This window comes from Balaenoptera borealis (genome assembly GCF_965194805.1).
Source record: "Balaenoptera borealis genome assembly, chromosome: 10".
Classification (NCBI taxonomy): Eukaryota; Metazoa; Chordata; class Mammalia; order Artiodactyla; family Balaenopteridae; genus Balaenoptera; species Balaenoptera borealis.
Window position 1 is genome coordinate 55,876,313 of NC_138874.1, and position 25,400 is coordinate 55,901,712.

General features: G+C 42.9%; 1 protein-coding gene across 6 annotated transcripts; it reads left to right on the plus strand.

Annotated features, from left to right (window-relative positions):
- Positions 1-1,546: 1,546 nt before the first annotated feature.
- On the plus strand, positions 1,547-25,347 carry EIF4EBP2 (eukaryotic translation initiation factor 4E binding protein 2). 6 transcript variants are annotated; one of them, XR_014249313.1, is made up of 5 exons: positions 1,741-2,022; positions 16,812-16,997; positions 18,577-18,651; positions 21,534-21,575; positions 22,028-24,964. XR_014249313.1 is itself a non-coding variant. In XM_082408554.1 (4 exons), the coding sequence occupies exons 1-3, from the start codon at positions 1,878-1,880 to the stop codon at positions 18,606-18,608; spliced, it is 363 nt and encodes a 120-aa protein (XP_082264680.1). In that variant the 5' UTR covers positions 1,741-1,877; the 3' UTR covers positions 18,609-18,651; positions 25,001-25,347. The 6 variants fall into 6 exon arrangements, 4 of the variants coding, with proteins under 4 accessions (XP_082264682.1, XP_082264680.1, XP_082264679.1 ...); XR_014249312.1 differs by having other exon boundaries at positions 18,577-21,575; XM_082408554.1 differs by lacking the exons at positions 21,534-21,575; positions 22,028-24,964 and adding an exon at positions 25,001-25,347.
- Positions 25,348-25,400: the final 53 nt, after the last annotated feature.

The window sequence follows — 25,400 nt, forward strand, 5'->3', positions numbered from 1 at the left end:
GTAGCTGTTTTACCTGGGCTGAACACTGGGTATTTCTTAATCTCAATTTCCTCATTCGTCAAATAGGAACGATGATAGCTATGTTTGTGGTACCCATGATTTTCTTTTCAATTCCATTTTGGGAATGTTGTGGACAGAGGCAATGTTGACTAGAGCATCAGTTCTCAAAGCGTGGTCTGGAGATCCCTGGGGGTCCCTGAGACCCCTTCCAGGGACCTGTTAGTTTCCCATTTTTTCAACTACATACCTGTGTGAATCTCAGTTTTCTTCTTATACTTGAATCAACACAACAGATTGAATGCAGAAACAAATGTGAGGGTTTCTCTGGTGGCACAGTGGTTAAGAATCCGCCTGCCAGTTCAGGGGACACGGGTTCGAGCCCTGAACCAGGAAGATTCCACATGCCACAGAGCAACTAAGCCCGTGCGCCACAACTACTGAGCCTGCTCTCTAGAGCCTGCGAGCCACAACTACTGACCCCGCATGCTGCAACTACTGAAACCCGCGCACCTAGAGCCCATGCCCTGCAACAAGAAAAGCCACCACAATGAGAGGCCTGCGCACCACAATGAAGAGTAGCCCCCGCTCGCCACAACCAGCAACGAAGACCCAACACAGCCAAAAGTAAATAAATATATTAAAAATCTTAAAAAAAAAAGAAACAGATGTGAGATTGCAGCTCTTTCCTATTACATATACATTAAAATGTTTGCCAAAATGTAAAAAAAACCAGTTTTCACTAATTTTTTGGGGAAATATAATTTTAAAAATAAAATATTATGTTTACATGGGATGACATTATTTTATGAATTGATAAACATTTAAAAATTCTGTTTTAATTTCTAATAGAGTAATTATCAACAGATATAATCCACACAAACAAAAGCTCTTTGGTATCCTCAATAATTTTTCAAGAATGTAAATTTTAACATCAAAAAGTTTGAGAATCCCTAGAGGAAAGAAAGTGTTACAGATTTGAATTTTCCAGGTACCTCGTGGTCTTAACCTTCCCCTGTACTTCAGTTTCTTTTATCTCTAACACAATACTCACTCATGTGACATGGGCAGCTATTAATTTCTTTATTTTCTTAATGTTTATATGTTGCACTATGTCTGTATATAAGGACTGTCTCTGGAAGAATACACAATAAACTGGTCCCAGTGGTTCACCCTCGAAAGGGGAACTGGGAAACTGGGAGAGGTGGCATCGTAAACCTTTCTGCTGTGTTTTTTAATAAATGCATGCATTGCTTATTTTTAATATTGAGCAATTAAAAGTAAAATAACACTTTTGTTTAGATGGATAGGAAACAGAAGTCGGCTCAAGGAAAGTAGTGTTGATTGACAATTAAAAAAAAACCACTTAAGTTTTCCGTGTCCACCGACACGCAGCTCACAAACAGTTGGCATAGGTTCTGCCCGACTCGCGTCCCGCCCTCAGGGCTTAAGCCCCGCCCCGTCAGCAGCCCCGCCTCATCGCACCGCACCCGCCCCTCGGAACGTCACATCCGGCCGACCAGCTACCCCGAGCTCCCTTTGCCTCCCGCCTTCGCCCGCTTCCGGTCGTCGTCGTCGTCGTCGCCGCTGCTGCCGCTGCTGCTGCTGCTGCTGCTGCTGCTACTGCTGCTGCTGAGACTGCTGGCGGAGGCCGGAGGAACGGGCGGCGGCGGCGGCGGCGGCTGAGAGGGCGGCGGCGGGAGCGGAGCGGGACGAGGGAGCGAGAGGAAGCGAGCAAGGAGCGAGCGGAGCGCGCCGAGCCCCGCCCGCCCTTCCGCCCGCCGGAGCAGCCGGAGCAGCCCGGGCCCCCAGCCGCCGCCGCCGCCGCCCGTCCGCCTGCCCGCCCGCCGGACAAAGCCCGAGAGCCCGCGCCCAGAGCCATGTCCTCGTCCGCCGGCAGCGGCCACCAGCCCAGCCAGAGCCGCGCCATCCCCACCCGCACCGTGCCCATCAGCGACGCCGCGCAGCTACCTCATGACTATTGCACCACGCCCGGGGGGACGCTCTTTTCCACCACGCCGGGAGGTGAGCGCCGGCCGCCCGCGCGGCCCTCACCCGAGCCTGCAGCGGCTGCAGCCGGCTCCCGAGCGCGTCCGCGCCAGCCTCCGCGGTGTCCCCTCAGTTTCCCGCCAAGGTCCTTTAACTCAGGGCGTGTCCACGCTGGCCGCTCCGGCCACCCCGGCTCCGCCACAGCCCCTCCGCCGCAGCCCCACCAAAGCCCCCGTGAGACAGCTTTCGGGAACCTTAACTTCGCGTTCTCTCTCGCCTGCAGCTCGATTCAGTGCGTGCCCACTCTGGGAAGTGGCTCTCCTGTAGCGAAAAAAAGCCCTTGTTCCCGCTTCGTGGCAGGTTTACGCACTCTACCCAGTTTTCTGCCCCCTCTCCTCCTGCTCCGGGGCAAATTCGTCTACATTTGGCCTTGCACTCACTCCGCATTACCTCTGCCTCTTACATATTGTGTGGTTGTGCACACTGACACTTGATTTTGGAGCTGTCTCCCGGGCCTTTGTAGAAAGGAAGTTGGGGAGAGTAAGTCGCTCCTGGGACGCTGCGATGACTTGTTTTGCTGCTTTTAGAACACCAGGAGGGGGCTGGAATGCGGAGTTTGGAAGCCTCGCCCAGTGTTATCCTGCTTTGACAGCATTGTTTACTTTGCTGGACCAGGCCCCGCGGGTTGGGGGAGTCCCCAGGCTGGAGGAGGAGTGATAAAATAATGCTCAAGTAATAGGCTGGGGAAAGGAGCGCTGGCAGCCTTGAGGGTAGAGTTTTGGCGGCGCCGCCTTGGGAGGTAGATTGAAGAGGGCGTTGTCAAGCAGGGCACCCTTGCTGGGGGGCTTGCTTGATCCTGGGGAAGGGGCAGTGCAGAGCGGGGTTTCTGAACACTGCTTTTCAAAGTACGACCAGAAACTGTTTACAAGGAAGAACACTGGGGTAGAGGTGAAGAGCGTTGAATTAATTGGTCACGGGAAAAGGGAGCTCAAAGGTTGTCTTTCCTCTCACTGGGCTTTTCTCCAGAGGGAGGAGACTGGACGATCTTGAGGGACATTATGAAGGGAATGGTGCTTCATTTTTAACTTCGTAACTTTGCCTTTGGGTGACGGCCTCTGGCTAGAAGGTTGGGACTTGGCTGGCAGCCCCTGCAGTCTGCAAGATTGCTAGCTTCGTTCTTGTGGGCTGGGCTCACCAGTTGTACTACAACCAATCCCCTGCAGTTAGGCCTGGCGATCCTTTAATCGGTTGCACAATAGCAAGGCGGTAGAGTAAGAAGACCTTGCCAACAGGGGATAAAAATCTAGGCGAGAGCTCTACAGAGGAATCCAGCCAGGCCACTCTAGGGGTGGGGTGGCTGCCTTGTAAGACTTTTAAATAACCCAGGCAGGAGAAGTTCATCAATAAGTGTGGAGAACTGGCCTTAAGGAAGTTATAACTGCAGAGCAGTGGAGTTTCTAGTGAGGTGGCTTACCTATTGGAGAAACCTCCCTCCTGACCTGATCTGTTCAAGGCCAGACCCTGAGCATGCTGAAATCTTCTTGCCTTTTAATCGTGAAAGATTTTGGCAGATCAGAATCTGCTCCAGATAGGGTTGTCTTGAACTTGAACTGACAGCTTTTAAGAAATGGATACTGTTTTCCAAGGTGATGGAAAGAGATTTATAACTTCTTCCAGAATTCTTTGTGAATTCCGTAATGCCTGTGCTTCCAGCAGTTCAGAACTTATGTCATAGTAGCAACTGCACTCAGATATTATTTCTTTGAGGAAGGAACTAAACTTTTAGCTGTATATTAATCATTATTCCCCTGAGGGAAGAGTCACAGGGACACCCTTTTTGGCATATTTCAGACAGCCAGGCTACCATGCTTTTAAAGTAAGGGCATAGTCTTTAAGTGTACTTTAAAGATAGAAGCCTGTCTCATAGTCTGGATTAGTTCCTACAGTGCTTGGAAAGATTCTGCCAGAAATACTGATTCATTTATCCTTCCTCCCTGTGTACATAGCCACTACTGCTTTCTCAAATATCACTGACCCTGTCTCCAGATAGTTTCTACACTTTTTTAAAAAAATTAATTATTTATTGGCTGTGTTGGGTCTTTGCTGCTGCGGGCAGGCTTTCTCTAGTTGCAGTGAGCGGGGGCTACTTTTCGTTGCGGTGCACGGGCTTCTCATCGCGGTGGCTTCTCTTGCTGCGGAGCACAGGCTCTAGGCACGCGGGCTTCAGTAGTTGTGGCTTGTGGGCTCTAGAGCGCAGGCTCAGTAGTTGTGACACGGGCTTAGTTGCTCCACAGCATATGGGATCTTCCTGGACCAGGGCTCGAACCCGTGTCCCCTGCATTGGCAGGCGGATTCTTAACCACTGCGCCACCAGGGAAGTCCCAGTTTCTACACTTCTTAATTTCTGATTTAAAACTTGTCATCTTAGCTCATCTATTATATTGAACCAGTATTTATTGGTAGAGCACATTGTCATCTTTAAATTTTTAACACAAAGACTTACATAATGTGTTTATAAGATACAACACTGTTGTGATTGGATTTAATCACTATTTTATAGCAATTAACTCAGTGCCGCCTAGATTTTCAGTACTTACTGATTTAGTTTCCCCCCGCTTTGGAAAATTTCCAATTTTCTGATGGTTTGTTCATCTCTTTTGTTACATTTCCCTCTCTCCTCTCATGTAACTTTCCTTCCCTGAACCAGGGTTGTTATTTGGTCACCTCTAGGCACCTGAATTAATCCGGTTAGGTACCTTAAGTGAGTTTTGTGGGTCTAGTGCAGTGCTTTGCACAAAAGGGGACTACAGACAAAAGTAGGAAATGCAGTCTTTGCTCTGAATGGTCTTAAAATCTTGGTGGGAGTTAAGGGTGGAAAAGCTTTTTAGTTCTAAAAAAAAAACTTGTAAAGAGTCGAGTGCTAACATATATTTCAGACTTGAAAACATTTAGAAAAGCGATAGAAGGCTTGTATTGAAAAATCTAGTAGGAAGGAAGGGGATTAGAGTTTCCTGTCTCAAACTTCTGGAAACTTTCTGGAGTGTCATACACATGTCAGAGCATTCCAGGATAACAGTTGATGTGCTGAATGCCCTAAATGATCAGACTGGGCAAGGACATTCACAACACAGTGAACTTAACATCTCTCCCCACAGAGGATACAGTTCACCCTTGAAAAGGTTTCTCAAAATTGCCTTCCTGTGGTTTGGAAAATGAGAGTTGGGTGAAAACACACTTGCTGTAACCTCTTCTGTTTCTCATATTTTTAGAAGTGTACATTTTCTCATTATTAAGGAAGAGTAAAATTTTTGAGTAAATTCAAAATGCCCTTGGATTTTATTTTGTTTTGTTTTATCTGCCTGTGGAGGAATGGGGATGAATGATGTTCGGTTCTAACTTTGAGAAGCTGTTTCTGGCCTCAGTGAAAGGTAAAGTTACTGCAGTCTCCTTCACTTTTGTGACATTAGGAAGGAACCTAATGCTTTCATTCTGTAACTGAGAGAAATTAAGTAACTTGTTAGTGTCATACAGCTAATTAATGTCAGTGGGTAGTCGCAAATTTAGTGTCCTGATACCTAGTACAGTTTTTTCCTCTGTTGTCTTAAGATGCGTATTTTCCTAGGAAAGGAAGTTTACAAACATTTAAAAAGACTCTTCGACCTCTGGAATGCTAGCTAATGGCGATGCTTTTTGTTATCTTATTTTTTTTAAGTTCTGAACTGTCTCCCTGTGGGAGGGTTGTGCTCTGGGGAATGAGCAGAAACATAGAGACCTCTTTGAGCCTTTCTTTTTGCCTTTCTTTTCCTGCATAACATCCTCATCAGCTGTGGAAAAGTATGCTGTTGCCATAACAAGAGCACCAGAGGGGAACTAACTATGATGGTCTAAAATCTTGTTCATACTCTGCTTCCTCTCTGCCAGCTGGAGAGTTGCTGTGATTGATTGGTTCACTGAAGGCCAGTGGAAGGGTCTGGGGATAAAGGAGAAGACAGGAAGAAGGGAAAAGAATCCACTTGGAGTGAGCCATAATAAAGTAAGAGTATTTGGGGGGAGTCCTGAGTGTTAATCTGATTCCTTTCTTGGGAGAAATGAATAGAGCTCTGTGTAGATATGGGGAAGGAAGGCCAGTTTCTCACTGTTACAAAATTTCTAATTCAGTGACCTTGGGCTGAGTTTATTCTAGGCCAAAAACTTCTGAACCAGCAAGTGTACTTATTTGCCTCTCTCGTTTCAGTTATTAACCAAAGGACTTCATGATTACATGTGAGAAGTGTGTGAAAAACATGTTGAAAGTTGTCCAGTCACTTTGCCTTGTGTTTGAGGAAGATGGCATTTACTTATCTCAGAGTAACAAAAATTAACATGTGTTGTCATTCCGGAGCAGATTTGGCTGTAGTCTCATATTCATCAGCTGCCAAAGCATGTACTAGAAGATGTAGCTTAGTTTTGTGTTGGGTGCATGTTTGCTGATGAGGGACTGAATTCTGAGCCTGGGAAGGCAGCAGCCCTCAGCCGCAAGGCATATAGCAGTGCGATGTGTGGAAGGGAGTGCCTCTGCCTGCTCCATGTCAGTCACAGCCTGATGAGGGAAGACAGAGCTCGTCCAGGCTGATAGTGCACAACTCCCTTCTGCTCTCCGGAGGCCTGTGTGTAAAACGGGAAGGGTGAAACGTGACGAGTCTGTAAATTGGCACTACCAGGGTTGTTCCGCAAAGACCTTGTGAGGACTGGAGTCTTAAAGATGATTTTATGGGAGGGGTCTTGCATGGTTTGGAGACAGTGTAAAGATTTGCAGATCATGTCCTTTCAATTTTTCAATATTGTCTTGAATAATATTCAGGCTTCATGGATTTGTATGGACAAAAAAATATTTTGGTGTGTGGACATGTCGTAACAAATGACTAAGGAATGTCAGGTTTTTTATTTTTATATGGAATCAGCCAAAATAATTTTTGGAACTCAAATAGCTACAGTAGTAAATAATGTTGTAGGAGATGCTTCACTGCCAATCAGCAGTAAAGTAAAGGCTGTGATGAGAAAAGAAAGATTTGCAGATCAGACAAGGTAAAGTTAATGTGGGAAAGCTAGTTCATCTGGTTGGAGAGGAAGAGAGCCTGAGCAGGACAGTAGTTGGTTGGTGAAGGATAGAACTTTTTCTTGGCTCCCAAGTCTTTCGATGAATAGATTAATGTTTAAAAGATTTTTGCTAATCTATTTATAATAGAACAAAAGTCAGTTGAAACTTGCTGTCATTCAACTTATTGAATAGGTAAGGCCTAGGCTACCATTTTCAAATTTGTTCATCACAGAACTTTGTTTTGCAAAGATCCCTTAAAACCTGTGTTATAACACCCAGCAGCTATCTATCTGATGTGTGGCTCGTTTTTAGAGGACCTCTTCACCTGATACTCAGGCCACAGTTTGAAGCCAGAAGCTCAGAAATCTATGAATGTTTATATCTGAATAAATGATCTTTCAGATCCTTAGAACAAATGCCCTGACAACTGAAGCTGTTCATTTCATTGAGTAGTTTTTAAAAGTAAAATCCTTAACAAGCAAGGATCAATTAACTGGAAAATACAATTCAATTCTTGTAGATTCCTTGGGATTATCTATATACAAGATCACAGTCATCTGTGCAAAGAGATAGTTTTACTTCTCTCTTATCAATCTAGGTGCCCCATTTTGTTTTGTTTTTCTTGACTAATTGCCCTGGCTAGAACTGGAACCTTTAGTACAGTGTTGAACAAAAATGGCAAGAGAGTGACAACAGATTCCCTTGACTTGTTCTCAGTATTAGGGGAAAACCTCCAGTCTTTCATCATTAGGTAAAATGGTAGCTGTCGTTTTTCATAGATGCTCTTTATCAGGTTCAGGAAGTTCCCTTTTATTCCTAGTCTGTTGAATGTTTTTATTATGGAAGGGTGTTGGGTTTTATCAAATGCATATATATATATACATATATATATATATATATATGTATATATATATATGTATATATATGTATTGCATCTATTGGGATGATCATGTGATTTTTGTTTTTTATTCTATTGTTATGATGTATTATGTTAGTTATTTTTAGATGTTGAGCCAGCCTTGCATTCATGGGATAAGTGCCATTTGGTCATGGAATATAATCCTTTTTATATATGTTGCTGAATTCAGTTTGCTAATGGTTGAGAATTTTTGCATCTATATTCATAAGGGATATTAGTCTGTATTTTTCTTGTGGTATCTTTGTCTGGTTTTAGTATCAGTGTAATACCTCATTCAATTTTAATTTTTTTAGAAATGGCCTGCTGTTTATAGCAGAAGTGAGGACTGGTGAAGATAGACCATTGCTCTCTAGGTTCTAAGAGGTACCTATCAGAAAGTTTGAGAGGCTTGTGGTTCATTTTAAGATGTCCTTTGAGCTTGAGAAAGGTGCTCATATCATTACCAGAGAATGTTTATGTTAGAGCTGGGCTGCTTTTACATTGAAATGAAACCACTCTCTGGTCTGCTAAGTTCCTAGAACCATTATGAAGAAGCAGCACTGAAAAAAAGTGACCTAGACCAGTGATCTCCAGTAGGCTTCTTTGCCTCTTATGGACTTTATTGATGAGTTCCTCACTATGAGTAAAAGTAGAAGACATTGATATGTATATATGCATTGTTTTTATATATTTTTTTAAGTGCCCAAGAGGAGTGAACTTGAGGAAAACAAGAAGTGGGAATGAAAGCCAGGCTTGAATCTGAGTGCTTTCCCCATACCAAAGCAGTGAGCGAGCCTTCATTAATTATTAACATTACAGAGGCTGAACCACAACATCTGTGAAATCTAATCCAAAGAATTGATCCAGGATGCAGTCAACAGTCTGTCAGATCCAACCAGCTTTTTCCTGGAATCAGAGCCAGGCATTTCTTGAGAAAATTTATTTCAAGATGAATGTTCAAGCCCAAACAGACGTGGACATATTTGATGTACTTCATTTTGATAGACTTAACATCAGTTGGCATTTATTTGACATTAGTTTGTGTTTTGTATACCACTTTGGACCTGGTACTAACTAAAAAGGTCATTTGTTTCAGATCACTTTGCAACCAAGACTCAAGAAAGCTAGATTTGCTTAGAGTACCTTGCTTATTTGTGTTTGTCTCCTGGCTCCTGTGTCACTGTGTGATCTTTCTTTGGATGCTAGTTTCTCCATCTGTAAAATGACAGGCTTCCGCCAGATGCTGTCTAAAGCCTCTTCTAGCACTGGACCTTCTGCATAGGAAGATAGTCATTATCAACGTCCCTTTCAGCCTAGGTGTGTGTTCTACTATGGCAGTGTCCTACGTGATTGGGCAGGGACCCCATCCTTTGACATTAATATCTTGGAAATCTTTATTGGAGTTAATCTTTATTGGAGTTAATCAAAGGACAATAAGGATTGGCTTTTCACAAACCTTGGATGTCTTCCGTTTGCCGTAATTATTTAGCCATACTAAGTTACAATATCCTCCGGCTCCAATTGTGCCTTTTTTTGATGTAAAAATTGTCCCTCTCTTGGTTTTGTTAGCACTTTAGGGATTTGATGGTTGTACACAGTAAATGTGGTTTGGCCACCATCAACTTCCCTGGAGGATACTGGGTTAGGCAGCTTTTAGCCTCTTCTGGGTTATCTGGCATAGAGCTTTTAGAAGTCTGTCCTTTCATCCAGAGCCTCCATGAAGAACAGATGTTTAAAACTGTAGTTCATTCAAGAATGTTCTCTAACACAGTCAATCAAACACAGACCTTGTTAATCACCCCTCTTAAGCTGGAATAGTAAAAAGCAAAGAAAACCACTGTTTTTGTAAGTCCTTTCTGTATTTTAACTTCTTATTTTCCCTTTTTATTACTGGGGGAGACAGGAGCTTGGGAGGAAAGAGGGAAAGCGGCAAACTACCTTTCTGAGTGTATTGGAAACACTTGCTGCTTGTTCATCTTGTATCTGTTTCTGATCTCTTGGTGGGCCCTTACATGAGGCATAGATGGAGAATGTCAGGAATTTCTACTGGAATGCTAAAGTTACTTGCCAAGTGCTTTGTTGTTGTTGTTGTTGTTGTTTTAATTTCTAGATTTGAAGGATACCTTCTTCCTCATGGCTTTAGTGTCGGTCTGTTACGTATGTATTTATATTTGCAAATACTTTTTGAGTCATTTTTTTCCCCCGATTCCTTATAATGGGCTTTGCTTTTTTTTTTAACACTTTCTCTTGGTCTTAAAAAAAAAATTGGTGGTGGGGGCTTCTGTAAACAACAAATTTATTCTGTTACATTTCTGGAAGCTAGAAGTCTGAAATCATATATATGTCTTATTGTAAAATATACATAACATAAAATTGACCATTTCAACCATTTTTAAGGTACTGTTCCATGGCATTAAGTACGTTCACATTGTTGCGCAGCCATCACCACCATCCATCTCTAGGACTTTTTTCATCTTCCCAAACTGAAACTTCATACCCATTAAACAATAACTCCCCATTACCTGCCCACCTCCAGCCACTGGCAGCCATCGTTCTATGTTCTGTCTCTATGAATTTGACTAGTCCAGGTACCTCATATTCGTGGGGTCATAAAATATTTGTCTTTTGTGACTGACTTGTTTGACTTAGCAAAATGCCTTCAGTATTCATGCAATCACCCTTTTCTTTTGCATTTATTTTTTATAACTATGAAAGTAAAGTTTAAAAGTCATATAGTATTAGGCTAATAACAAAAAGCAACATTCTCATGCCCCATCTCATCTCCAGTTCCACTCCCCAGAGAAACCATTTTAAACTCTTTCAGCCATTTCTTCTAGCATTTACCTCTGGATTTCTGAATAACATGATTTAATGCTATTTCTCAGTTTTAGATATTAACAGTTTCCTACTATGGAAGATGAGGATTTAAATTTAGGTAAATATTAAATACAGACGTGACATGACCGACTCTATTGGTTTCCAGCCCAACAGCCTTTCACTCTTTTTCCATGCTACCCCAGATTCCCTCATTTTTTTAAAGTGGTAGTGTGCCAAGCCCCAGAAGATGCACCCTGACTACTCTATGGCTTCCCCAGTGTCTGGGCTGGCAGGCATCTGACTCAGTTCTGGCCTAAGGATTGTAAGTGGGAAGTCCACTAACGCTTTTCTGAGAAAGATTTTCCTCTTTGATGGCTAAAGTCCCCTGAGGGAAGCCCTATTTGACCCTACACTCTCCCTTCTTGCCTAGGATGTTGTTAGGAGGGTGTAGGTTCATCTCAGCCTTCTTGGAGGGTTTTGTCACCAGCTATGCAAGCTATTCAATTTGGGCAAGTTACTTAATGTTTCTTTTTTCTGAACTGTCTATTTGCATGAGTGGATGCTTAATTCTAGTTCTGGAAGCAGCCTTAGTTAAACAGTTTTATGGTCAGGACCCTGCAAAAGTATAGTAACTACTACCCTGTCAGTTAACCATGTTACAGCGGACTTTGTCTAGGTGGTTTTATTTCAGGTTATACAATTTCTTGGGTGTATATAGCTTAATATATGGATTAATTATCATTTAAACTAAGCTACTTGGTCTTGAAAGAGGCCCTTAGGCTTGAATGACCTTGTTTCTGTACTAACTAACCATCTTCACAAGCATAATTTTGGGCCTTATTCATTCACCCTCTTGTGTTCCCTGCCATTTGAAAATCACTAGTTTTTAGATCAAAAGATAGAAGCTTTTTTTCCCTCCTCTCTGTTCTCCATCAAAGGGACTGAGTTTTACTCTCATGTTTTCCTAGTAATGTCAGCATTTAGAAAGTGCTGGGTCAGGGTATTAGATTTATCTGAAACAGTCGTCACCAAGGGATGAAGAACGTTTATAGATATCTAATGTTAACCTAGATCTAAAGATTCCTATTTGTTTTGAAATCCAAACATGAAGACTAAAGTAATATATGCAAGTTTTAAAAACAAAATAGAAAAAGAAAAATTGAACAGAAGCACATAAAATGCAAAAATGCCAAGAGACTGCTGCTTTTAACAGTTTCTGTTTATAGTGATTTTATTGGTTACACTACTGTTACTGTAAATAATATATGTATGCCACAATTTCTTGATTTCTTAACATTGGATGATACTGTTGACTCCCTATTATGAAAATGAGGCATATAGGACACTATATGCTTTCATTACTTTCTATACCTCTCATTTTCCCTCTCTCCATTTACCAATTTTTGTAGATTGTTTTATCGTTTTTGGTTCTTCTGGGTAGTTACCTTTTTTTTTTTTTTTTTTTAGTATTTTTTTTTTATTTTATTAATTTATTTTATTTTTGGCTGTGTTGGGTCTTCGTTTCTGTGCGAGGGCTTTCTCTAGTTGCGGCGAGTGGGGGCACTCTTCATTGCGGTGCGCGGGCCTCTCACTATCGTGGCTCGTGGCCTCTCTTGTTGCGGAGCACAGGCTCCAGACGCGCAGGCTCAGTAATTGTGGCTCACGGGCCCAGTTGCTCTGCGGCATGTGGGATCTTCCCAGACCAGGGCTCGAACCCGTGTCCCCTGCATTGGCAGGCAGATTCTCAACCACTGCGCCACCAGGGAAGCCCTGGGTAGTTACCTTTAAAACTCTAAATACTATAGTTAAACCTCTTGTGTTTCAATCTGATAGTTTTAACTCCACCATATGAGATTATACTATCTACCTGTCCTGCCTCTACTTCCCTAGTAGGTCTGCCTTTCCATTATTTTCTACAGTATCAAGGTCTGTAATATTTATATACTCTTCCTTAACTATGATAATTCACTTTTATTATGGTTTAATTGTAAACATTGAAAATCAATAAATAGCATATATGATACTATGAATTTTGTAACTTTTCAATATAAAACCAAGGAGTATGATGATTTTCATAGAAAAGGAAATGGAACACTCACTGGAAAGAAAAAGTTTCCACTGTCAATGTCAAATAGATTCTTTTTTTTAACACTCCATCAATTTATTAAAATCATGCTCCATTTTAATATTGTGTTATACGCAAGCTATGGATTTTTTAAACCTTCTTTAAGAATTTATGGTTAACTTTTCTCTAGTTAGTTGTGGATGCATTGGTTGACGTTGAATTGGGCTGACATAAATGTGGCTGGCAGTTGAAATTTGAATTATTGGAAGTTCTTGCTTCAGAAAATGTGTCTATGCACATGTATAAGAGACCCTGAATATTAGGTTTTTAATTGTCTTGGAATTCATATAATTTCACAGTAAACACAATATCCTAAAAAGGAAATATAAAGGGTTTTTTCCCCTGGCATTTTATTCATAGTCAGGTCTTTATGTTTTTCTTTTAATAATTTTGTTTTTTTGTATGTCATATGCTTTTCAAGTACACCACAGAATCCTTAGTCACATGTTGATTCCCTTTTTTTGCTATATATCTGCTACAGTTAATTTTTTCAGCTTGCAGTGATCTAAAATTCAAACACTTAAAATACTGTGGTTTTGTACCCATATTTTCCCTGGCCATATTTAAGAACATTAACAGCATCAGTTAAGGTCCTAGTTCTTCAGGGTGTCTTCTCTTCTGAATTGTTTACTTTGTGTGCATTTGAAACCAAATGTATCTTAAAAATCCACTAAACTATTAAAACTAATAAGTGAGTTTAGTAAGGCTGAAAGAAATGAGATTGGCATACAAAAGCCAATTGTGTTTCTATATACTTTCAATAAACCAAAAATGAAATAAAGAAAATAATTCCATTTATAATAGCATAAAAATAATAAAATACATAGGTATAAATTTAACGAAAAAAACAACAAAACATATACTGTGGAAACTAGATAACACTGTTGAAAGAAAGAAGACCTATATAAATAGACATTCCATGTTCATGGATCGGAAGACTTAATATTGTTAAGATGGCACTACTCCCCATATTTATCTATATATTCAGCACAATCCCCATCAAAATCCCAGCTGGCTTCTTTACAGAAGTTGACAGGTTGACTCTAAAATTCATATATGGAACTTTAAGAGACCTAAAATAGCCCAAGCAATCTTGAAAAAGAAAAAGTTAGAAGACTCACACTTCCTGATTTCAAAAGTTGTTACAAATCAAGACAGTGTATTACTGCCATAAGGATACACATAGATCAGTGGAAGTCCAGAAATAAATCCTCACAATTACGGCCAATTGATTTTTTAAAATTAATTAATTAATTTTTGGCTGCATTGGGTCTTCATTGCTGCGCGCGGGCTTTCTCTAGTTGCGTCGAGCGGGGGCTACTCTTCGTTGCGGTGCACGGGCTTCTCGTTGCGGTGGCTTCTCGTTGTGGAGCACAGGCTCTAGGTGCGTGGGTCAGTAGTTGTGGCGCACGGGCTTAATTGCTCCGCGGCATGTGGGGTCTTCCCCGACCAGGGCTTGAACCCGTGTCCCCTGCATTGGCAGGCGGATTCTTAACCGCTGCACCACCAGGGAATGTTTATAGCAGCATTATTCAAAGTGGAAACAACCTAGATGTCCATCAACTGGTTAATTGATAAAATGTGATTTATACATACAATGGAATATTATTTGGCAATACAAAGAAATTAAGTACAGTTGATCCTTGAACAACGTGGGGGTTAATCCAAGTGTAACCTGTAGTTGGCCCTCTGCCTCCATGGATTCAACCAACACTGACTGTATAGTACTGCAGTACTTCCTGTTGAAAAACAGTTCTAACTTGCATTGTTCAAGGGTCAGCTGTACTGATAAATGCTAAACATGAATGAATCTTAAAAACCTGCAAGTGAAAGAAATAGTCATAAACAGACACATATTGCATGATTGTATTTTATGAAATGTCTAGAATAGGCAAATCTATAGAGACAGAAAAGAGATCAGTGGTTGCCTAGGCTGGAGAGGTTGGCAGAACGTGGGGAGGGACTCCTAAATGTATATGGGTTATCTTGGGGATGATGACAGTGTTCTAAAATAGTTTGTGGTGGGAATTCCCTGGGGGTCCAGTGGTTAGGACCCGGTGCTTTAACTGCTGTGGCCCAGGTTCAATTCCTGGTCGGGGAACTAAGATCCTGAAAGCCTCATGGCGCAGCCAAGAAAAAAAAGATTGTGGTGATGATTGCACAATTCTATGAATATACTAAAAACTATTGAATTACACACTTTGAATGAATTGTACATGAATTATATCCCAAAGAAGTAAAAAAATGTATTTTATTGCCTCTGCAAAGTCGCAGGAGTTCTTCAAAGTTTCTCTTATATCTGACACATTTAGGTAGAATTTCTACTACTTATTTCCTACTTGGTTCAATTATAATTCTTTAATGTTTATGTTGTTGCTAATATATAATTTAGAAATAGAAAGCTTGCTTTTATCCTGTGCTGTTTTTTCACCACCTCACCTCAGAGTTTCCAAGCTTAGCGTACTACAGAAGTGAGAATAATCTTGTTCCGACTTGCAACATGAATATTAGTAAGAACATCTCACAGTGAAATCTCACCCTTCTGAAACCTAGCCATGGACAAAAGTGGGGGGTGACACAACAAAATCCATCCACTAAAGCTGCTTCCCTTTGTTCATTGGAAAACCATCAGGCTCCTTCCCAGCCTACTTGCTCTTATTTTACATAGTGTTAAAATAAGCAGATCACCAATTTCCAAACCCAACAGATTAGATGTATCAAGTTAGAATGGGTGTAAAGGGTGTACTGTAGACTGAATTGTGCTCCCCCCCCATTCATATATTGAAGCACTGACCCCCACAATGTGATGATATATAGAGATAGGGCCTTGGGAGGTAATTAGGTTTAGATGAAATCCTGAGGGTGGGGCTCTCACAATAGAATTATTGTCCCAAAAGAGACACCAGAGAGCTTGCTCCCCTCTCCCCCGTGGGAGGACACAATGAGAAAGAACTGTAAGGAAATACATTTCTGTGTAAGACACCCAAAATGTGGTATTTGGTTAGGGCAACCAAACTAAGACATGGAAAAAAGATGGTTCTTAGCCAAACAGTGAGGGAGGAGACAAGGAAACCATGGTGGGGAGGGCCATAAGCACAACCTGGCTATCTGAATCCTATTCAGTATAAGGAAAATACAGAGCACCAACTGAATAGGCCCTGAGACTTCCTAGGTCACAACGTAGTATAATAAATGAGTTTCATAATAATCAACCAGATTCATCAAGAAAGGGTTGGTTTTCTGTTTAAGGTGGTAAAAAGTTTTAAAATCTGTATTAGAAAAATTTCCATCCAAAATAGTTCAAATTATTCATTTTTCGAAAATTGAACTAAGTTTTCTGCTCTCCAGAATGATTCATTCCTCATAACTTCAGCTACCTTTTTGTTTGTTTTTGTTTGTTTGTTTTCTTCAGCTTCATTGGGTCTTCGTGGCTGCATGCGGGCTTTTCTCTAGTTGTGGCGAGCGGGGGCTACTCTTCGTTGTGGTGCTTGCGCTTCTCATTTGCGGTGGCTTCTCTTGTTGCAGAGCACGGGCTCTAGGTGTGCGGGCTTCAGTAGTGGCACGTGGGCTCAGTAGTTGCGGCACACGGGTCCTAGAGTAAGCGGACTTCAGTAGCAGCACGTAGGCTCAGCAGTTGTGGCTCGCAGGCTCAGTAGTTGTGGCGCATGGGCTTAGTTGCTCCGCGGCATGTGGGATCTTCCTGGACCAGGGCTCTAACCTGTGTCCCCTGCATTGGCAGGCAGATTCGTAACCAGTGCGCCACCAGGGAAGTCCTGCCTTTTTGAATTGTTGCTAAGTTCTTATTTTTCAAAGCAAGGAAAGTGAAGGTAAATTTCTACTTTCCTTGTCCTAAAATTATATTTGAAACAGGATACAAAACTCTGTCTTCTTTAAACCCTGTTTTCCAGGAACTCGAATCATTTATGATCGAAAGTTTCTGTTGGATCGTCGCAACTCTCCCATGGCTCAGACCCCGCCCTGCCATCTGCCCAATATCCCAGGAGTCACCAGCCCCAGCACCTTAATTGAAGACTCCAAAATAGAAGTAAACAATTTGAACAACTTGAACAATCATGACAGGAAGCATGCAGTTGGTAAGAGAATGCTGGTATTAGGGACCAAGAGGGTAGCCCTGGGATTCGAATGTCAGTCTGCTGTGGGTTGAAAAAATGTTGATGCTTCAGTTGTAACTGGTATTCAGTCATATGTCTCTAAGGTTCCCCCCACTCCCCTCACCAAGGCTTATTGAATTATTGAATTGTTCTGAAAACCCTGACTTCTAAACCATAACCAAATCTACTCTAGGTGTGGGTTGAGGGGTGAGGAAGAATCCAAAATCAGGGACTGGTAAATCCCAAAGAGGACCTCTTGAACCTGGGCTTTGTTGGACTAGGGATAACACACACACAGAGAAACAAAACAATTTAATAGTTCCCATTTCCATCACCCTCAGGAAACAGACCTTGCTTCTTACAAGAAGAACGTCATTTTTGTGGTATAGGGCAGCGGTCCCCAGCCTTTTTGGCACCAGGGACCAGTTTTGTGGAAGACGATTTTTCCATGGACTGGGGGGATGGGGGGATGGTTTTGGGATGATTCAAGTGCATTACATTTATCGTGCACTTTATTTCTATTATTATTACACTAATATGTAATGAAATAATTATACAACTCAATCATAATGCAGAATCAGTGGGAGCCCTGAGCTTGTTTTCACTTGCCACTCACTGATAGGGTTTTGATATGTGTCTGCAAGCAGTTGAATTATTACGGTCTCTGTGCAGTCAGACCTCTCTGCTAATGATGATCTGTATTTGCAGCCACTCCCCAGTGCTAGCATCACCGCCTCAGCTCCACCTCAGATCATCAGACATTAGATTCTCATAAGGAGCTCGCAACCTAGAATCCCTCACATGCGCAGTTCACAGTAGGGTTCACACTCCTGTGAGAATCTAATGCTGCAGCTGATCTGACAGGAGGTGGAGCTCAGGCGGTAATGCAAGCGATGGGGAGCAGCTGTAAATAGAGATGAAGCTTCTCTCACTCGCCCACAGTACCAGTCCGTGGCCGGGGGGGTTGGGGACCACTGGTGTAGGGAAAAGCAGTATGGTTTTTCACCCCGTTTTCCAGGACTGCCTGTAATATTTCAGTAAATACTCCCCCATACTCACACACACACGTTTATTAATGAGTCCTCTCTGTGTCTGTGGAAATGGCCAGCTCCTGAAGTACACCTTGGATTGCACTCCATGACCCTTTTACATGAGCCAGCATTCTGCCTCCTCAAATTCCAAATGAGTTTTTAATGGACAAAGTGTCGATTCAGAGCAGGGCCAAAGTTCAGAGCCTCCAGAAGAATGTGCTGACTTGATAGATGGCCAGGTGCTCCCCAGGAGCTCCGTTTGGTCAACCTCTGGACAAAGGGACACTCAGAAAGTTTTCACTTGTATCCTTTCCCCCAATTGCTCCTCCCTGTGGGTGATTTGACTGCCATTCTTGTTTTTCCCCCAGATTAAAAAGACTAGCCAAAGCAAAGCAGAATAGTTGTTTCAAGGCTGCAGAGAATGGGACAGTTTGAATTCCTTTTTGACCTTTGTGCAAAGGGAATGATAGTTAAAACTGTTTTGCTTTTTCTCTTCGTGCTTTACTTTTTCTGTTCTTCATTCTAACCAGGAGATGACGCTCAGTTTGAGATGGACATCTGACTGTCCTGCGAGGATCAGAAGAAAAGCAGCAACACTGATACACGTGTGTACCTGATTTGGCCAATAGGATCAACAAGGCAAAGACAGAAGAGGCAGTACCAGCAATCCCTGTTGCAGTCTCCTACTCCTGCTCCCCTGCTCCTTCTCCGGGTGCCAAAGGATGCAAAGATGAGCTGCATCTGACCATTTCTTCTCCCTATTTCCTGTTCCCCTTCCCAGTTAGACAGTTAGATTGAAGGCCCTTGGCATATTTCTGTAGAACTAAGCAGCCCACAGAGGAAAACAGTTAACCTCTGGTTCCCCCTTCCCCCCATTTTTTTTTTAATCCCAAATCAAATACCAGCCTACCAATAATTGGCTGGCTGGGAAGTCTGGGGAAGTGATATGGAGGTTTGATAGGTTCAGCATCATTCCTGTTCTTACCCTCTGTCTCTCCTCCCTGTCTTGCTCATGTTTCACTGCTGCAAAAGTCTGGGTTTGGGGTCTTGAAAACCATTGGAGGGAAATGGTAAACAGGAAGAGAGCTGCTTTCTCTTTTACCTTGAGGTGTTTGCCCTTGGGGACAGAACGCTGTTTGTACATCTCTGGTAGCATTACCCTGGGGCACTGTTTTGAGGTCCACTTCCCCTCCTTCCTCTGGGAGGAATGTCTTCTGTCTTTAGTATTATAGTGCATCTTCCCATTCGTTTACTTATCACAATTGTGCAAACATTTCTTAACTCTACATCAGAAGGGGGTCTTTGGTCACCAGCTGTTCTTTCCTCCCCTTCTCCCATCCCTCCCTGCTTGCATCTTGTTGCTTGCAGTCCTTTTGTACTCTGAGCTATCCACGTGATTTCTCCTGCTCCTGGAGCAGGTCCCTACGACAGGACAGAGGCTCTTTGGATAAGGCCCGATGTATTGGGTTGATCAAAAAGTTCGTTCTGGTTTTTCCGTAAGATGTTACAGAAAAACCAGAACGAACTTTTTGGCCAACCCAATAGTCCTCTGCAGGATGATACCCAGGAATGACCTCGGAAGACATTGAACTGTTTGAGTACCCAGGCTCAGTAGTCATTGTTTTTCAGTCCAGTGAGCATTGTGATATTTGTTGTCTGTGATTTTTGAGTTTGAAGTTGACTTTCAGAATGCTCTTAGAAAAGAACTAAACTTTTTTCCTTTGTGGACCTGCTTTGTTTGGCTGCTGAGATAGAGAAGCATGGGCTTAAAAATGCGTTCCTTCCACTTTTCTTACCTTTCCCATGGTACTCTGAATTTCCCTATCTTTCCCTCCCTCCCTCCCGCCTTCCTTCCTTCCCTCCCTTATCTCTGCCAGGCCATTTTTCAAATGTACATCCAGGATACCTCAAGTGTTGGTATCTGATAATATCTGTCACTCCTCTTAACTGAGGAGTGACCTTTTATTTTTAAGATGAGTACAGACCTATTTTTAGATGTTTTCAGTACAGTTTTGAACAGCAACTTTTTAATTACACATCTTCCGGTGTTAGGAAGGTGAGAATTGTCCGTAGGCGAGTCTGCTGTTCCATGTCACCATCCCTGGTCTTCCCTGGTCCCTTACGAGCGCTTTCCTTCTCGCTCTAGTTTTGGGTGTGCGTGTTTGGAGTTTGGAGTGGGTGGATTGTGAAACTGGACCATTCTGCCTTCCCTGGGTTGTTCATGGAAACCTCATTCTTTTCCCTTACCCTTTGCTGCTTCATTCCCCATCCCATGGTCCTGACTATTGAGTGGCACAGTAATCCTGGGAGAGTGACTCCCCTCATAGAAAGACAAGTAAAATAGCCACTGGTGTCCTGGGAATTTCTGGTTGGATTTGGTGCCCTGAACCCTCTTATTAAGAGATCAGATCCCAGGGTGAGAGTAACAGGCCAGTTGGCTAAGATAGAAAGCTGTTTTTCTTTTGAACTATGAAAAGACCCTGTTTGCGAATACATTTTAGACAGAAAGAAGGAAGGATGTCTGAGGAACTTTGTTCTGTTTTCTGCTACAAAATGTGAAGAGTTCAAAAAGTGAAACCTTTTGTGATGGTTGATGTCTCTCAGGAATAAGCTGGGTCTCCAGAGTTTTGGAGATGCTTTCAGTCTCAACAATTGATGAATGGAAAAGTATTTTTTGTTTGCTTTTTAATGTATCTCTGTTCTGATTTTAATTAAACTCCAAATTTCACTTTACATATTCTTGGAACAACTTAAGGTGCATTGGTAATTTGCATGAGAAGCTTGCTCAGGACCTCATTGTCCCCTGGGAGCTTGATTCTTTGGGAGTGACGCTTTCATCCTCCTCAGGGCCCGGCCTGGGCATCCTCTGGAGTCTGACTCCACTACAGCGAGTAGTCGGGCTGTCAGCAGAAGCACGCGCCCTTGTTTGTTCTTTACTGCTGCACATGAAAACTCGGCTTCCTCACTGAGAGACGGGGAATGAATTTAAAACATGCCAGCTTGAGTAGTCTTAAGATGCCATGTTCCCCTTTTTTGCTATCTTGAGGAACTGCTGCATGTGGCCCTCTAATCAGAGGCCATATTTCTAGTATTTCTTGGGAGTGTCAGCTGTATAATATAGCAGCCGCCCAATCCTTTAGCCATCTCTATAACGACCTCCATCTGCTTGGTGCAATTCCTTCCTGGAGGCCACTGCTACTAGAGATACTGTGGCCTCCATAAATCGGCATTTCAAAGATAATTTCACAAGGCAATAGATGAACTTCCAACAGATGACACCTTTGTGCCATGCCTCATAGAATCATTTTCAGGGCAAGCCAGAATCCAGTAGGTGGTTTACTCCTGTATGTTTGGAAGGAATCTCACAGTTGAAGCCCTAAATGAATAATCTCTCTGGGCTTTTTCCTGGAAAGGGAACCCCCTTAGGGTAGCATTTGAGTGAGGCGGTTCTTAAAATCTTATTGATTATTTGTACTTTTCTTCTTAGGAGAAAACCATGTTTCTGTACTTCTGGGGACAATCCATGTCGGTGGGAAATGACCTTGTCCAAATTCCAGCAGGAGACATGCATTGTCATGATTCTACCTCCTTCGTAGTGTGGTGCATTGAGTTCACCACTTCCTCATATTCCGTTGAAATAGCTATTGTGTTCTCAAGACCACAGTGTAGAGAAGCTGGCTTCTAGCTATTGGGCTTCCAAGCCAAGAGTTTTGTCCTTCCATCTGCGTTAGTTATCTATTGCTGTTTAACACATTACCCCCAAACTTAACATCTTAAAAGAGCGAACATTATCTGTCAGTTTCTGTGGTTAGGACCTGGGAAGCAGCTTCACATGATGGGTCTGGCACAGGGTCATAGGAAGTTGCAGGCAAGATGTCAGCGGGGTCTGCAGTCACCTGGGGCTTGAGAATCCACTTCTGAGCTTTCTTTGTGGCTGTTGGCAAAATGCCTCAGTGTCTTCCTATGTGGATCTCTTTTTAGGGCAGCATGAGTGTCCTCACAGCATGGCAGCTGGCTCCCCCTGAGCAAGTGATCCCAGAGAAAGAGGGCAAGGAGGAATCTGCAGTGCCTTTTATGACAGTCTCCGAAAGCACACGTCATCACGCCTTCGTATTCCGTTCCTTAGAAGCAAGCCACTAAGCCAGCCTACACTCAAGGGGAGGGGAGTTACACCCCACCTACTGCATGGAGCGGTATCAAAGAATTTTGGGTATACTTTAAAACCACCTCACCCCCAATAGAGGATGAAACTAGGTCAACAAGAGGGGGTAGGTTTAAAGTAGATGATATACTGAGAGAGGTGTTGTTAACTGAAAACAGTTCTCTTAAGACGTGCATCGACAAACAGATGAAAAACGGATTCTCTCCCCATGGCTACTGCCAGTTTTAAGAGGGGAGGCAAGAAATGGCAATTCCCAGGAGAATGTATCTATACATTTGCCTGGTGTATACTACCAGCAGCCCAAGGTTGCTTCTTTGTAAGTCCTTGGCTTGGTATCTAAGACTCAATACTGCTTGCTCGCTCTCTCCTTTAGCCAGGAATTGACAAAGGGAATTGGATCCTTCTAGTTGAGCCACTCAGATGGACTTAATTGGAGTCAGGGTTGTTAAGCAAAGGGAGCAAACTTGAATTACATTTTGGGTTATGGGGCTGAGGAAAGCTAACCGTTCCGATTCAGGGTGACATAGCTGAGAGCATCCAGAAGCCAGGTCCCCACCAGAGTCGATGCTTGGCACCTGCTCTCACAAACCACACCAGCTGAAGCAGACTTGGGCCAGGTCTCTCACTCAAGAAGCCACTTCTCAATAAGTAGGGAACATCTGCGAATTTAAAATGTCTGTCTGTGCTTTATTGTTCTTTAAATCCACTGCAGGTTAACTGCGTGCCCACCTCATCCTGGGCTTCCTGATGGAAATGGGTTCTTAAAGAGAACCAATGCTGTCTTCACCCTGAAGAAAAACTTAGATGAAGCTTGTCAGTTCAACACGTGTTTAGTGAATGTCTGCTATGTGTTTCTGGCACCCGTGCCAAGTTTTTAGAGATTTCAGACATCTTAAGGATGCAAATTCTTGTTTGGATTTATGCTCCAGCTCTTCCCAGCATTTTCTTATCTATAGACCTGCTTGCTTTAGAGTATACTTGAATAAAAAAGCATTGCTGCTGAGGCAGCTATAAAAAAAAAAAGGTACTTCTTCCAGAATTAAGGAACTCATCTTTAAAGCACCTTCAAATGAATTTTTTTCCATGTGATTTTGAGGTGGAGTCAAAATAGGTGGTCTTTTATTTTTGCTGTTTGGGTTACCAGCTCTTTGGGTCTGTCAGACCTTAGGGGTATCACATATCTTGGCTGCTTAAAGCCTGGGCCCGCAGCCCTTTACATTCCCCTCCAGACGGGAGGCCCGGTGCTTTTCTCTCTGGGTCAAAACTTTCCCTTATCATGTTTCTGGACTACATGATAAGGGGAGCTATTTATTAATCTGCGAAACCCAATCTCTTACCTGCCCATGACATCTAGGAGGGGGTAGTATTTGCTTTAAAGAAGTTGTTTCCTTGGGAGGGCAGTTTCTGTCTGGACTTTGAAGGGGGCATAGTTACCACACATTACCATCCCCACCACCACCACGTTCTTTACCTCTGTCCCAGCTTTTAATAAAAGATGACATCAGATCTTGAGGCAGTTGGGTCACAATTCTTTAGAATGCTTATACCCCAGGGGCATTTCCTGTTCTAGTCATGTTTTTCCAGTTGAGTATTGGCGTTTCCGTGAGGCTTGCTCACAGACATTTCTGATTGAAGATTAAGGATGGTTGATACAATCATTCATGTCACCTTTCCCACCCTCTGGAATTTACATTTCTTTCTCTGGGCTGGTCCTGGAAGTTGACACCTTTTGGCAAAGCTTAGATTTAGGAGAAGTCTTTCAAGTCCCTGTTCAGATGATCTGTGGTTTCTCTTTGCTTCCTCTGCCTGCAGCCCTGGCAGACCATACTGTCTGGATCCCGAATGGAAAATAGTACTGAGATGAAACACATTCCTGGGGTATTTAAACTCTCACTCTGCCACCTTTCTAAGAGTTGGAGGCTGGCAGAGAGATGCTGCAGTGCTTGATAATCATTTGGCCACATTGAAATTTCCAAAGGGAGCTCTTGCCGGTGCTTAAACCCAAAATTCCTGAACACCTGAGATTGCATGAATCTAGCACAGAATATCCATTCTTGCCCCAATGTACCCCCTTCCTCTCCATCTTAATCTTTAAAACAAAACAAAACAAAAAACCCAAGCCCAGGCCAAGGGTCATTTTTACTTGAAACCAGGAGAGTGGGGGAGTAACACGAGAGACGAGGGGCGAGCTGTGTGGTGAGGCACCCTGCTTCTGGTGTCTGTTCCAGTCACTGAGGACTGTGAGCCAGTGCCTTTCCTTCGCCTGGAGGTGGAGCCCATCTCTTTCCACCTGGGTGAGGAGACCCTCTGCTACCCAGGGGTGAACCTTAAAGAGGGTGTCTTGGAGAGCCCAGAGGACACTCACATTTTTTGGGTGTCCATTTTAAGCATCTTTAAAATGTTTTATATATTAAAAAAAAAAAAAATGTTCTTCCCTGTCTTTGTGCAACCAGTGGCCCAGTTCCATCCATTCTGAATGGAAAAACGGAGACTGCCAGTGCTTTCCTTGGTCTTCCCTTCGTCTCCCTTAATGTGGGTATCCCCTTACCCGGCCTGTGCATTGCACTGTCGTGGATGGAGAACAGAGGGCACCACGCAGTCCTGAGGCAGTCCCGTGTGACTCCGTGATCAGGTTTTTGTTTCTTGTTTTTCTAACTGTCCTTCCAAACCAGCAAGTGTTTGGAAATTAGGGGAAAAGTTAAATTCTCACCAACGGTTGCTGTTACACTTGAATCAATAAAGATCTTGAGTATCAACTTGGTGTTTTAATTTTTCTTTTTTTTAAATTTCAGGTGAAATCCTGTTGATACATTTTGGGCATCTTGCCTGGTGAGGAAGATGGGCAAAGGCAGTTGGCCACTTCATGTGTCAGTTCCTCTCAACATTTACGGAGCACTTTGTCCATCTGGCCCTGTATGTGCCAGGAGGTGATGTGTCCCTTCCCGAAGGAGCTTGGAGGTGAACACGTACATGCTGGGGCTGGATGCACCCAAGAAGGCCCTTCTTTAGGTACCAGCCTGGAGGAAGCCCAGGCAACAGCTTTCCTGACGAGGGCTGCCTCTGCCCCTCAGGAGCACGTGTTAGAAATCCATCATATCTGATGTCTGAAAATAAACTAGACTCTGCTGCGTGAGCATCACATTCCTTGCTATTATTAATCCAGTGAGGCTCACATATTAGTATTGAGAGCAA